Raw genomic sequence first — 14,094 nt, 5'->3', positions numbered from 1 at the left:
CTTTACATTCCTTATACATGATCACTTTAATTGTATTAATGATTTATATTACATGAATATACCAGGATTTGTTGAACTGTTCCCCAGTTGTTATCTCTTTGAGGTTCAGTTCCCTCCTCTGTATAATGAAGGAGATTAGATTAGATTCTGAGGCCTCTTTCAGATCTCAGATATGATTCAACTTCTATATTGCTTTTCGAAAGTGCTCATTTGCAGTTTTGTCAGAGACAAATCCATGTACCTGCTTTTTCTATGGTCTTTACAACATTGCCTTTGGTTGATTTTAGTTATTATTTTTGGCAACCTAATGGATATGCAGTAGGAGGAGCTATTCTTATTTCTTACCCAAAGACCTAGAGATCATTTTTTACTTCTCACATTTTACAATTTTAATATTAATTAGTTACAGTCACTAACTTTGTGTTGCCAAAAAAAAAGAAATAATAAATCATAGCTGTATCAATATTTTCAATGCTACAACTTTCTATGGGCCCCAAGGGGGAGGGAAAGCCAACCACAAAAAAGCCTAAAAGGACAAAGTTTGGTTTATCTAGGGATTATTTTTATGCTAAAAGATTTCTAGTTTTAAATATAGCTTTTGGTGTCAATCAAAAACAGAGTGGCATGCTAGAATATTCTCATTATACTATTCTTTTGCTTTACTGGATAAGTAAACCATTTGATCACCCATACTTAAAAATCTTTAAGTAGATAATCTGAAATAAATTCTGCATGATGGTCCTTTAACTACCAGTTGTCTCTAAGGTGATAGTTTTCTTTATACTGATAAAGCTTACAAATGAGTCTTTTTGTATTTGATCACTTTAAGTCTTTGAACTTTTCTAATCTAGAGGAGTTTAGCTGGTCAAAACCTAACTGGTTAAGTCAAACCAATGCTTCTTTTTCTAACATTAAAACCAGAAATTCAACAGTGATCTCTTATTCGAACTATAGGTTTAAAGAGAATATAGGCATTTGCTAACAAAACTTCATCCCAGATAGTATATTGTGTTGCCCCCCCAAAGGAATTTATTAATCAGAAAAGAAGGATGAAATAATATATTTTTCTTAATCATTAGACTACAAAATGCAAATAAAGGCATACTGCTATCAGTGAAATTTTTTTGTTGGTCTTCTCTTTCTCTCTCTCTTCCTTTCAATCTCTTTAATGTGATCATAATCCCTAATGATTTCAGAAGACACTAACTGAAATCCATTTGAATGATTTTGCTTTGTTTTTAATACCCTAGCACTCAGAGGAGAAGGACATACTCTGAAAGAAATAGAGCATATGCTTAATGCTGTCTCAACATGAAAAGGGTGCACTCTGGAAAAGAAAGTATCCTTTTTGCTTATGTTAATCCAATTACAAGTTCCTTTTCTCTCTCTCTCTCTCTCTCTCTCTCTCTCTCTCTCTCTCTCTCTCTCTCTCTCTCTCTCTCTCTCTCTCTCTCTCTCTCTCTCTCCTGTGGAAGCAAAAGAAAGAAGTCAATGGGAGCCAGAAGTTGTCCATACTAACTGTTCTCAAATTTATTTGTTCACTGGACTGCTTTGGCAAGAAAAAAAAAAGTCAACACTCTCAATGAAAAACTACTCCATCTTGCTTCTATTTCCATTGGAATAAACTTACCAGAGTGAATAGAAAAATCAATGCTAATTTTAAAAAGCTATCAATAAAAAAAAAGGTTTTCTAATGATTATTGGTAAACACTCATTCATGCTAGAAACAAAAATATTGAATGAATTATATATTATCATGTAATACATGTTAAAATACTAGACAATGCACCACCTAGAGCAGGGGTCATCAACATATGGCTCTATCTGCAGGAGCCATAAAGTCAATTTTTTTTCAAGTGCATTTACAGGAGTGTGCACTGTTAGAGGAGCATGCACTGTGAGCACTGTACGACTCTCATGAAATTACACTTTAAAAAATGTGGCGTTTATGGATCTCACGGCCTAAAAGGTTGTCGACCCCTGACCTAGAGGGTCTTAGTATTCAATAGTAGTTTCTAGATCCTATTTTGAGAAATAATTATTTATATTTTCATTAACACTATTGAAATGTGTTCACCCTGGAGAAAATTATTGCTGGGAAATACAATTACCTATTAAGAAATGTCAGTATTAGAAGAGGTCCATCTGGAGAGATTTATCAATGCCCATCCTGTTTTAGATGGTGAAATCATCTTCAAACTTCATACATGTTTTATCGGCTTTAAATAATCAAATGGTACAATTTCTTTTATTTAATTTGATTAGACTATACGTGATATATAATTGGAAGATTCCTACAAATGAGAAAGTTATTGTTTTACTCTTTGGTGGGACTTTAATCATCCTCTTCTTATTAAATCAAATAATTCTGAGCCAACTTACTTAAGAAGATTTTAATCATACAAGGTAGGTTAAGGTAAAACAAGACATTGGTTTTAACGAAAAGTATTTGTTACTGTATGTTATTGAGCACAATAACTATATATATATGCATATACATACAGTCTTTTAAGATTTTAGATAAAAATTATCAAAATATGACTGAAATTAACCAGTCTTTGCTTCAGATATCTTGCACTGACTGCACTTGTATTTGATCCAAAATAATAAAATGGGTAATTGGAGGAGCTTTCATACATATATTTTTAATGTACAAAGAAGAAATGTTTTATATTCAGTATATTTATGTATACTGGTCTATACCATATGAAGTTATGAAACAAATTCAGATAACTTCTTAATTATTAAATTTTAATATGATATCCAAAAATTTTCCAAATTGGGTGAAAATTTCATTGAATTTAGATTCAACAAATCTAAATACTGTATTTGGATACTGTATTTGCAAATGTAAGAAACTATCATATTTCTTCAGTTCTCAGAATTAGATCATGGTAGCTAACACATTAAACATAAGAATGACTTTCCTGAAATGCAGACAAAAGAATGTGAAGGTATGTAAAGCCTGTTAAGTCAAGGCACTGGCTCTTATTAAGCCATGTGTCAAGCATTGGGTTAAGCACTGGGAATACAAATCCAGACAAAATCAAGTCAGTGGATGGCCTTCACAAGTAGGTGTATCTATGTTGATGAACAATAGGTCCATCTAAGGATCAAAATAAACATTAAAGCTAAATGTTACTGATGAGGAAAAATAATGTTCAGGTAAAATAACACTAATTATAGTTATTTGTTCATCCTGTTGCTAAGTCAAATAAACTTTCAAGGCAAAAGTCCTTCTTACACTAAAAAAATGCATACAATATCACGACATCCATCATTTACCTTCTCTATATTGTTTAGTAACTACAGAGATATTTATTACCAAACCCACCCCCCCTTTCTTAAATAGAAGCAATGGAAATAGAATAAATAAATTTGAAAATGATATATGATTGTCTTCTCTTGCACATAGCTTTTCTGTGGCAAGAAACTGGACTTCCAAATTAAGAACCCAATTGCCATATTCTGTGGGTCACTTGGGACTTTACCTTGAATATTATTTTTTCAGTGAACTATATTACCATTTAAATAAATTCTTTGTACTCTAGGAAATACATTTCTAAATACAGTATAAAAATCCCAAGCAGCCAAAACAGAATTGTTTTCACATGACGTTTATGTAGATTCTCTTGTATATACAATTAATAGAAATAAAGCAGACAGCCACTTCAGGAATAAATATAAAATGTTCAGTCGCTTTTTAAAAGGAACCTTGTTTCCTGTCAGGCAAGAATTATAAAACACTGAAAATCACTTAGTCTTTGTGTCCCAAAGTTTCATTTACACAAAAATGAGGGGAGTGGACTTTATAAGCTATAAAGTCACTTCCAAAGAGAACATTTTGTAAGTTTTCAAACTAAGAGGAAAGGATTCCTTTGAGTCCTGAGAAGTATTTTTAAAAATCTAAGATATTCTTTTAGAAGCTAAAATTTAGTCTATTTATTTGAAATTGCCATTTTTATTAGAAATAAGAAACCACACTTAGAAATTTTGGTTTATTAGAAATAATCTTTAATAAATGAAATTTGGAAATAGGATTATTCCTTTAATTGAAATATAGAGTGCATTTTAGTAATCTTTCAATTATAGGACAAAAGATTATTTCATTCCTCAAGATGGTGTCCAAGTAAGATAACCTCTCAAAAAATCTTTTTGTTGTTTTTGTTACTTTGACTTTAGAAACAGGCAAAGAGCCATGAATTCAAGATCAATCATAAGGATAAAACTTTTCATTAACCATAACTTCTCATGTTTTTTATGACCAAGTTGTTGCTATTTACAGTTTTTCACTTGATAGAGTACATCAAATACATTCTCAAAACTAATCTCATGTGAAAAAAGTAAGAGTTCTAAAATCACTATTATAAAATACAAATTTAGTTTTAAAAATGTATGCCGTGGGGGGCAGCTGGGTAGCTCAGTGGAGTGAGAGTCAGGCCTAGAGGCAGGAGGTCCTAGGTTCAAACCCGGCCTCAGCCACTTCCCAGCTGTGTGACCCTGGGCAAGTCACTTGACCCCCATTGCCCACCCTTACCAATCTTCCACCTATGAGACAATACACCGAAGTACAAGGGTTTAAAAAAATGTATGCCAGAGTGAATTAATTATATTTACAAAAGCATTTTAAGAGGCAGAACTAATAAGAGTATAATGCTTACTTGTGGCCCAGCTCATGAGCAATTGTAAATGCCAAGTTGAGACCATTGTCTTCTGCAAGCACACACTTCCTTTTAGCACTGCATACTCCTCCCAAATAAGCAATTCCTGTAGAAAGAAAAACATGGAAAATACATGTACTTCAGCATTTGCAAGACACTGCCTCACAAAATTGCAATGAAAATTGTCTAAAAGTCAATAATTATACATACACTTAATATTAACAAAAAATGAACAAATGCTTAGAATACAATTGAATTATGGTTCAAAAAGACCAATAGACCAATATATCCTTTGTTCTGAAATTTCATATTGAAATTTGTGTCAGTGCTACAGAATGGGATATATACCTACTGATTCTAGGATTTAAGAGCATATAAAATGATGAAGGCCATGGAAATATCTTCCTAAAGGACATCAAGAGAAAGAAAGATGGAGAAGGGGACCCAGGAACTTAATTAAACTCAAAATATGATAGTTGGAAAAAAGAGAATATACTGCTTTCAAATATTTCAAGGGGTATTATGAAGAAGAATTGAGTTTGTTTTGCCTAAACCCAAAACAGTACTATTAGGACTAATGAGCAGATATTTCAAAGAGGCAAATTTAGTCTCGATATAAAACAACTACAACTTCCTAACAATTAAAACTATTTCAAAATTGTATTTGTAGTAGAATCAGTATAAATCTTTTAAGGATAAGAAATGGTCAAAAGGAAAATACAGGTCATTTAACTTATTCAATGTTATGAAGTAAATCTGTGACAGGACTCTAGCCTCTAAGTTCAGATTATGTCTCCTCAAATCTCTTTCATTGATTCAATATTCCTCCTAACCATGAATATCTAGCAAATTTCATTCCACTCTCCTTTCTCTATTCTCTTTCTTAGTGATCTCATCAGCTGCCATAATTTCAATTATACCTTACTGTAAATAAAAATATATATGTACATACCCAATATATATACATACCTACTACTACTACTACTACTACTACTACTACACACACACACACACACACACACACACACACATATATATATATATATATATATATATACACAACCTTGAAGTAAAAGTATATAAATGTAGCATACATGTATGTATTAACCTTAAATTTGATTAAGTTTCAATATGATAAATAAAAGCTATGCCCTATATTATAGCATTATGTAAATACTTGCCTTTCAAAAATTCTGGTGGGAGGAGCCAAGATGGTGGAGAAGAAGCAGGGAAAGCTCCAACCACTATGAGAATCCTCTTTAACCAACCTTAAAATAATACCTCAAAACAAGTACTGGAGTGAAAGAACAAAAAGAAGATGAACTGAAGCAATTTTCATGCAAAGAACAACTTGAAAAGTAGGCAGAGAGGGTCTAGTTCACTGGGGTGAGAGGAGGCAAAGTTCACCCTTAGGAGGCCGCACCAAATAATACCATTGCAAGCCAACAGCAAACCCCCTACCCCATATCTGATTTTCCAGGTTCTAAACCAGGGCCCAAGCCAACATCCAGACCCAGAGACCCTGCCTAGATCAACAGCAGTATAACCCAACACACACCCCTTAAAATTGCAAACCCCAGCCCAAGGCTGCAGTGAGGCCCCAAGCCCTATCATAGGGCAATCTGCAGTATACCTGGCCAATGCAGGCCCATTGGGAGGCTCTGAACTCTTTACCAAGCCACAGAACAAGGTAGCTGGCAATGTGCCTAGCTGATGTAAGACCAAAGGGAGGTCCAAAGCCCTTGCACAAAACTGCAGTGAGGTCCTGAATCTACAGCATAAGGTGCTCCACAAAATGTGCCTGGTTATAAGTCCAAAGAGAGGCTCAGAGCCCCAGCTTAAGGCAGTCTTTAGCATGCCTGGCCTGAGTAAGCCTAGAGTGTGGCCCAGAGCCCCTACACAAGCTCAAGGTGAAGTTACAAGCCTCAGGGCTAGGTAATCCACAGTGTGTCTGACCTGATCAAGCCAAGAGTAAGAGTAAAAGCCTCTGCCCAAGCCTAAGTCTAGATAGACCCTGAGTCCCAGAAGAGCTCACAGTGCTCTAAGCTCTGTAAGCCACCAGCAGTCCTAAGGGGTGATTAAATCAGTAGGGGGAGGTTGCTTTCAGAGCCATCATATCACTTTGGAAGAACTAAAATTTGCAAAAACCTAGAAATAGAGTTAAGGGTACGATCAAGGGAAAAACTAAAGTTTAAGAGAGATTCCTTCTACTCTAAGGGCAGAGCCCACCATTAAACTCAAAGTAAAAGTAAAAAAAAAAAGTTGGGAAAATGAGTAAACATTAAAAAAAACCTGCTAAGCATAGAAAATGTTTATGGTGACAAAGAAGAGCAAGGCACAGACAAAGAAGGGGACAGTGAAAGGAAAGCAAATACATGTAAAACTTCAAAGAAAAATATTAATTGGTCTTGGGCTCTGGAAGATCTCAAAAAGAATTTCAAAAATCAATTAAAAGAGGCAGAGGGAAGATGGGGAAGAGTAACATAAGAAGTGAATGTAAGAAGAAAGTAACAGTAGAATTGGCCAAATAAAAAAGGAGGTTCAAAAGATAATGGAAGAAAATAATTCCTAAAAAATTAGGATTGGGCAACTAGAAGCTAATGACTTCATGAGACATCAATAAACAAAAATCAAAAGAATTAAAAAAAAAACAGAAGAAAATGTGAACTAGCTTATTGAAAAAAACCAAAAACAACTGACCTACAAAATAGATCCAGGAGAAACAATTTAAGAATTATCGGACTATATGAAAGCCATGATTAAAAAAACAAACTTTGACATCATAATAAAAGAAATTATCAAATAAAACTATCCTGATGTTCTTGAATAAGAGGGTAAAATGGAAATTGAGAGAACCCACAGATTACTTCTGGAAACAATCCTCAAATTCCTAGGAATCATATAACCAAATTCAAGAGCCCCTACCCAGCAAAACCGAGTATATTATTTTTTTTGGGGGGGGATGGTTATTTCCAAACATTTCTTATGAAAAAACCAGATGTAAACACAAAAACAAGATCCAAGAGAAGCCTGAAAAGGTAAATAAGAAAGAGAAAATTTAAGGGATTTGATGATGTCAAACTACATATTCCTATGTGGAAAGATATTTATAATTAAAAAAATATTAGAGCAGTCAGAATGAGTATGTATAGAGAGAATGGGAATAAACTGACTAAGATGATATGATATGCAAAAAAATCAAGGGGTGAAAAAGAGGAAGTAAGAGTAGGAATGGGATAAATCAGGGGTCAGCAACGTATGGCTCTTGAGCCATATCTGGCTCTTTTGAGGGCCAGATATGGCTCTTTATGCAGGAGCCATAAAGTCAATTTTTTTTCAGGTGCTGTTACAGGAGCGCACTGTGAGCACTGTACGGCTCTTATGAAATTACATTTTTAAAAATGTGGCGTTTATGGCTCTTAAGGCCAAAAAGGTTGCCAACACCTGGGATAAATGATCTTACCTAATGAGATATGAAAAACTCTTACACTAGAGGGGACAATGAAAGTATGCTTAAACTTAAGGCAATTCTTAAACCTTACTCTCATAGTAATTGGCTCAGAGAGGTAATAACAACCACACTTACTTATCTATAGAATCCTACCTTACTCTATAGAGAAGTGGGAAGGGAATAAGAATGGGTGGGGTAATAGAAGAGTTGGGAATCAGGGGTAGTAATTAAAAGTAAAACACTGGTGAGGAGAGACAGAGTGAAAAGGGGAAAAGCAATATCAAAAGGGGAAAATAACATGGAGGGGAAAACACAGTTGGTAAATTTAAAATAAAATACTAGCAAGGAGACTATAGCAATATATCACAAGGATCATACATTACAACCAGGTGGGATTTATACCAGGAATGCAAGACTGGTTAAATAATAGGAAAACTATATCTACATAATTGACCATATCAATAATGAAACTTAAAAAAATCACATGATTATCTCAATAGATGCTGAAACTACCTACGATAAAATACAACACCCATTCTTACTAAAAACACTAGAAAGTATAGGAACAAATGAGCCATTCCTTAAAATGATAAGTGTAACTACTTAAAACCATTTGCAGGTATCACTTGCAATAGGAGACAAGTTAGAAGTCCTCCTAATAAGATCGGGGGAAGCAAGGATGACAGTTATCACTCCTATTATTTAATATTGTACTAGAAATGCTAGCTTTACAAATAAGAAAAAGAAAAAGAAACTGAAGGAATTAAAGTAGGCAATTAGGAAACTAACCTCTTTGTTATATAAATATCACTCTTTGCAGATGATATAATGGTATACATAGAGAATCCTAGATAACTGATTTAAAACAAGTTGAAATAATTAAAAACTTTAGTAAAGTTGAAGGAACAAAATAAATCCACATAAATCATCAGCATTCTTATATATTACCAACAAAGTTCAACATCAAGAGTTAGAAAGAGAAATTCCATTTAAAATAACTAGATTAATGTCAAGATATCCTGTGCAATATAATTTGTTCATCATGGCTCCCCAGTATTCATATCCACATCTTTGTGAGAGGTATCAGGATCTAGAAAACAAAGACAATATTCTAGTACATATATACACACTTATACTCTGTCCTAAACCTTTGGTTAGGCCCATGAATATCAACCTTAACAAACTATTATACTTGGCATAAATAACCAGGACTTCAAGAATCGAACATTATTTCATATTCACTGATAGACATATTCTACTTCTTTCACTTATAATCTGACTGTGCATTGAATTCCATTGCCAACCCTCTAACAACAAACAATACATGAACTGTGCAAATTAAAATAACATTGAAGATTTTCCACCTTGCTCCCTGCCTTCAATTGGCAAAAATGATAGAGGTTACCAAAGTTAACATTAGTTGAGGAAGGTACACTAATAAATGGTTGATGGAACTGTTAATTGGTCCAGCTTTTATAGTAAACATTTTGGAACTATGCTAGAAAACTGACTAATTCATTCATGTTCTTTGACCCAGTGAAATATTATTAGACTTATACCCTAAGAAAGTCTAAGACAGAGAGATAATTCTCCATAAACTAAAATATTTATAGGAGTACTTTTATGGAAGCAAAATCAGCACCCCAAAATCCAAGCAAATCCCCAAATTAGAACAATAGAGGCTTATTGATTGTGGAATAGTTGAACAAATTACAAAGTATGAATATAGTGGAACACAACTATGATAAAAGAAATTATGAATCTGAGGACTTAAGAGACAAAGTTTTTTTATGAATACATATACTTGTAAGAGTATAAGAAGGAAAATATTATTCAAAAGAGTCACAGTATTATAAAGGAAACCATCACCGTAAGACCAAAATTTAGACTGATAAAATAATCAGTGTTGGTGCCAGAGGACTGAGGATAAAATATAACTCCTTCTTTTTGGTAAGGCACTATGAGTGTAGAAATGTGGTATTCATCTTCAGATAAGGGCAATGTGTTTTATTCTACTTTATTTTTACCTGTTTGACTTTTCATATTTAAATTTTTCCTTTTGGTTTCTGTCTTTTGTACTTATTTGTTACAAGAAAGGGATCATGGAATCATAGACATAAAGTTGGAAGAGAATCTTAGATGCCATCTTTTCTAGCCCCTCATTTTTTTAGTTGAGGAAATTTAGGCCCAAGTTCACATAGATAGTGACAGAAATAAGATTTGAGGTCAGGACCTCTAATTCCAAAAGCCAGCAATATTTCCCCTTGGGCATTCTGCCTCCCTGTGGGTTCTTTGGGAGAGTTGGAGGAGAAGGGGGTCGGGAAATGACAGTGATGTAAATAAAATAAAAATGGGAACAAAAAAAACCCCAAGCCATATGCTCAAACCTTCTTCCATTTACTCCAGGCCAAGTTTCTCCACAACACCTAACACCAGTGCTGTGGGTACACCCTGAAGCCTCTTAAATTGGCCCACAAAATCATAAGCAGCTGCACAGCCTCTGGGGCACAGCTGTTCCTACTTTCAAACAAGGCATCCCCAGACTTTAACAGACTCTTCTCTCTCCCTCAGTCTCTACTTTCAATCAGTTGCCAAGTCCTATTAATTCTACCTCCATAATCTCTCTCAATTTGACCTCATTCTTTTCATTCACACTGGCAATACCCTAGTATAGGCCTTCATGAAATCCCTCTTGGGCCATAATAATAACTGGGATTTACATAAAATATAATATTTACAAAACATTTTCTATCAATTAATTCATGGGATCTTCACAACCACCTTATGAGGGACAGCTTTTTGGGTCAATACTAAGATGAGTCAGGAAGACCTGAGTTCAAGTCCAGACTCAGATACATACTAGCTATGACCAAAGGCAAATCTCTTAACTGTAAAATGGGAATAATAACAGTACCCAAGGTTGTTGGGAGGAGCAAATGAGGTAATAATTATAAAATGTTTAGTACAGATCCTGACACATAGTAAGCATTATATGCATGTTAGCTATTATTATCAGATATAGAGCAGTTAGATGGCACAGTTGCTAGAGCAATGAGCTTGGAATCAGGAAAACTCATTTTCATGAGTTCAAATCCTGTCACAGACACTTACTTAGTTGTATGATCCTGGGCAAGTCACATAACCTTGTTTGCCTCAGTTCCTCATCTGTAATATGAGCTGGAGGAGAAAATGGCAAACCACTCCAATCTATTTACCAAGAAAATCCCAAATGGGGTAATAGTCAGATACAATTGAGAATAACATTATTATTAGATACTATTAGAATTATTACTCTCAATTTGTAGTCAAGAAAACTAAGACTACTTAAGAGAAATTAAGTGGTTTGCTCATTGTCACATGCTTATGAGTGCTGAAGTCAAGGTTTTAGTCCATGTCTCTGCCGATTTTAAATCTGGCATATTATATTCTACTAATTTATTCTCTTTTTGAGGACTACTCCTGACAAGCTTATTAAGGACAGAGTCTCACCTCTGTTCCTGCTCTGTATAATACAGGTAGGCAAGTAATAATTGCATATAATTTTAATTGGTTTCCACACTGGCAAGTCCATCATGTCCCTACTTAAAGTTCAGTGGTTTCCTGTGATAAAATATTAATTCCTTTGCTGTTGTTCAATAATTTCAATCATGTTGGACTCTGTGATTCCATTTGGGATTTTCTTGGCAAAGGACTATTACCAATATTATTAACATTAAAGATATCAACAATTAGACTATTTTCTATATCCAGCCTTATTTTCTGTTACTTCCCTTTTTTGCCTAAATAAATAAGTTCTTTCTCATATTTGTAGACTATCCTCCATTTTCTGGAATGTACCTCTATCTCATTGTCCTAAATCTGAAGGCTCATCTCAGTTATTTAGTTCTTCCAATAAGTTTTCTTGATTCCATTCCCTCCAGATGATGTTTTCTCCCTCTTCAAATTTTCCTAAGGCACTATGGTTGGATCAATCTTTTATCTCTCTCTCTCTCTCTCTCTCTCTCTCTCTCTCTCCATCTGTCTGTCTAGCTAATCTATCTACCTATTTTTCTTTTTTTCTTTCTTGTAAAAATAGATGTATTTTTTAAATTTTGGAGGGTAATACTTCATTGTATTTCCCCCAAATTACATGTAAAAACAATTTTAACATGATTTCTGATATTTTATGATCCTGATTCCCTCCTTCCTTAAGACAGCAAGTAATCTGATATACATGTGTTATCATGCAATACATAATTTCCATATTTATCACTCTGTGAAAGAAGACACATATCATACAAGGAAAAAGTCCTAGAGGAAATAAAGTAGAAAATGTTATATTCAATCTGCATTCAGACCCTCTCAGTTTCTTTTATGGTGATGAATAACATTTTTAAACATAAGTCCCTTGGGATTACTCCCTTTTCTATAATATTAAGAATGGGGCTACCAGGTGGATAGCAGAGTGGATAGAACTCTGGGCCTGGAGTCAGAAAAACCTGAATTCAAATTCAGCCTTAAACTAGTTCTTTGATCCTTAGTTAGGATCAAAAGAGCCAATAATTTTAAAGCACATAGCTGTATGTAGTAGGCCCTATACACTTATCATTCTCTCTCCCTTTTTACACTGCTGTCTCAAAGGTTTAATTTCATTTAAAAGTTTTGCTACTCTAATATTCCACTAAGACTTTAGATCGCCCTGTACTTATTACTGTACATCACGATTTCCCCTTGGTTATACTTATCTATATACCCTGTTAAAAGAATGTAACTTCATTGAGAATATGCTTGCTTCATTTTAAAAATATTTGTAGTCTGAATTACTAGAGTAGTACTTTCGACTTGGGGGGTATTTAATGAATGTTTACTAAATTGCATTGAAACTAATTTCATAAATCATTTCCTTTATTCTAGAGGTAACAGAAAAAGTTAAATAAATTATTCAGGAATAGAAACACATTAAAACAAAAGTCCTTTCTGCTTTTTTAAAAACATTTATTAATATTTATTTTTTGAAAAGTTAACATGGTTACATAATTCATGCTCTTACTTTCCCCTTCACCCCCCTGAGCTACCCCTCACCACCCATGGCTGATGCATATTTCCAGTGGTTTTACCATGTGTCATTGATCAAGACCTATTTCCAAATTGTTGATAGTTGCATTGGTGTGGTAGTTTTGAGTCTACAACCCCAATCATGTCCACATCAACCCATGTGTTCAAGCAGTTGTTTTTCTTCTGTTTCCACTCCTGTAGTTCTTCCTCTGAATGTGGGTAGTGTTCTTTTCCATAAATCCCTCAGAATTGTCCTGGGTCATTGCATTGCTGCTAGTATAGAAGTCCATTACATTCTATTTTACCACAGTGTATTGGTCTCTGTGTTACAATGTTCTTTTGGCTCTGCTCCTTTCACTCTGCATCAATTCCTGAAGGTCTTTCTAGTTCACATGGAATTCCTCCAGTTTATTATTCCTTTGAGCACAATAGTATTCCGTCACCAGCATATACCACAATTTGTTCAGCCATTCCATAATTGAAGGGCATACCCTCATTTTCCAGTTTTTAGCCCAGCTATAAATATTTTCATAGAAGTCTGTTTATCTATGATCTCTTTGGGGTACAACCCCAACAATGGTATGGCTGGATCAAAGGGCAGGCATTCTTTTATAGCCCTTTGAGCATAGTTCCAAATTGCCAGCCAGAATGGTTGGATCAGTTCACAACTCCATCAACAATGCATTAATGTCCCAGTTTTGCCACATCCCCTCCAGCATTCATTACTCTCCCCTTCTTTCATTTTAGCCAATTTGCTAGGTGTGAGGTGATACCTCAGAGTTGTTTTGATTTGCATTTCTCCGATTATTAGAGATTTAGAACACTTTCTCATGTGCTTATTGATACTTTTGATTTCTTTATCTGAAAATTGCCTATTCATGTCTCTTGTCCATTTATCAATTGGGGAATGGCTTGATTTTTTATACAATTAATTTAACTCCTTGTATA

At 34.3% G+C, this 14,094-nt stretch overlaps 1 protein-coding gene across 1 annotated transcript in view; it reads right to left on the bottom strand.

The window, feature by feature from the left end:
* Nucleotides 1–14,094, bottom strand: part of ADAMTS17 (ADAM metallopeptidase with thrombospondin type 1 motif 17) — a 515,727-nt gene that overhangs the window by 241,847 nt on the left and 259,786 nt on the right. Inside the window, exon 8 of the mRNA XM_044665411.1 lies at nt 4,662–4,767. Coding sequence (XP_044521346.1) covers nt 4,662–4,767 — 106 coding nt within the window. The remainder of the gene's footprint in view (nt 1–4,661; nt 4,768–14,094) is intronic.

This window comes from Gracilinanus agilis, chromosome 2 (assembly GCF_016433145.1).
Source record: "Gracilinanus agilis isolate LMUSP501 chromosome 2, AgileGrace, whole genome shotgun sequence".
NCBI classification, from domain to species: Eukaryota; Metazoa; Chordata; class Mammalia; order Didelphimorphia; family Didelphidae; genus Gracilinanus; species Gracilinanus agilis.
This window is presented reverse-complemented; position numbering and strand designations above follow the sequence as displayed.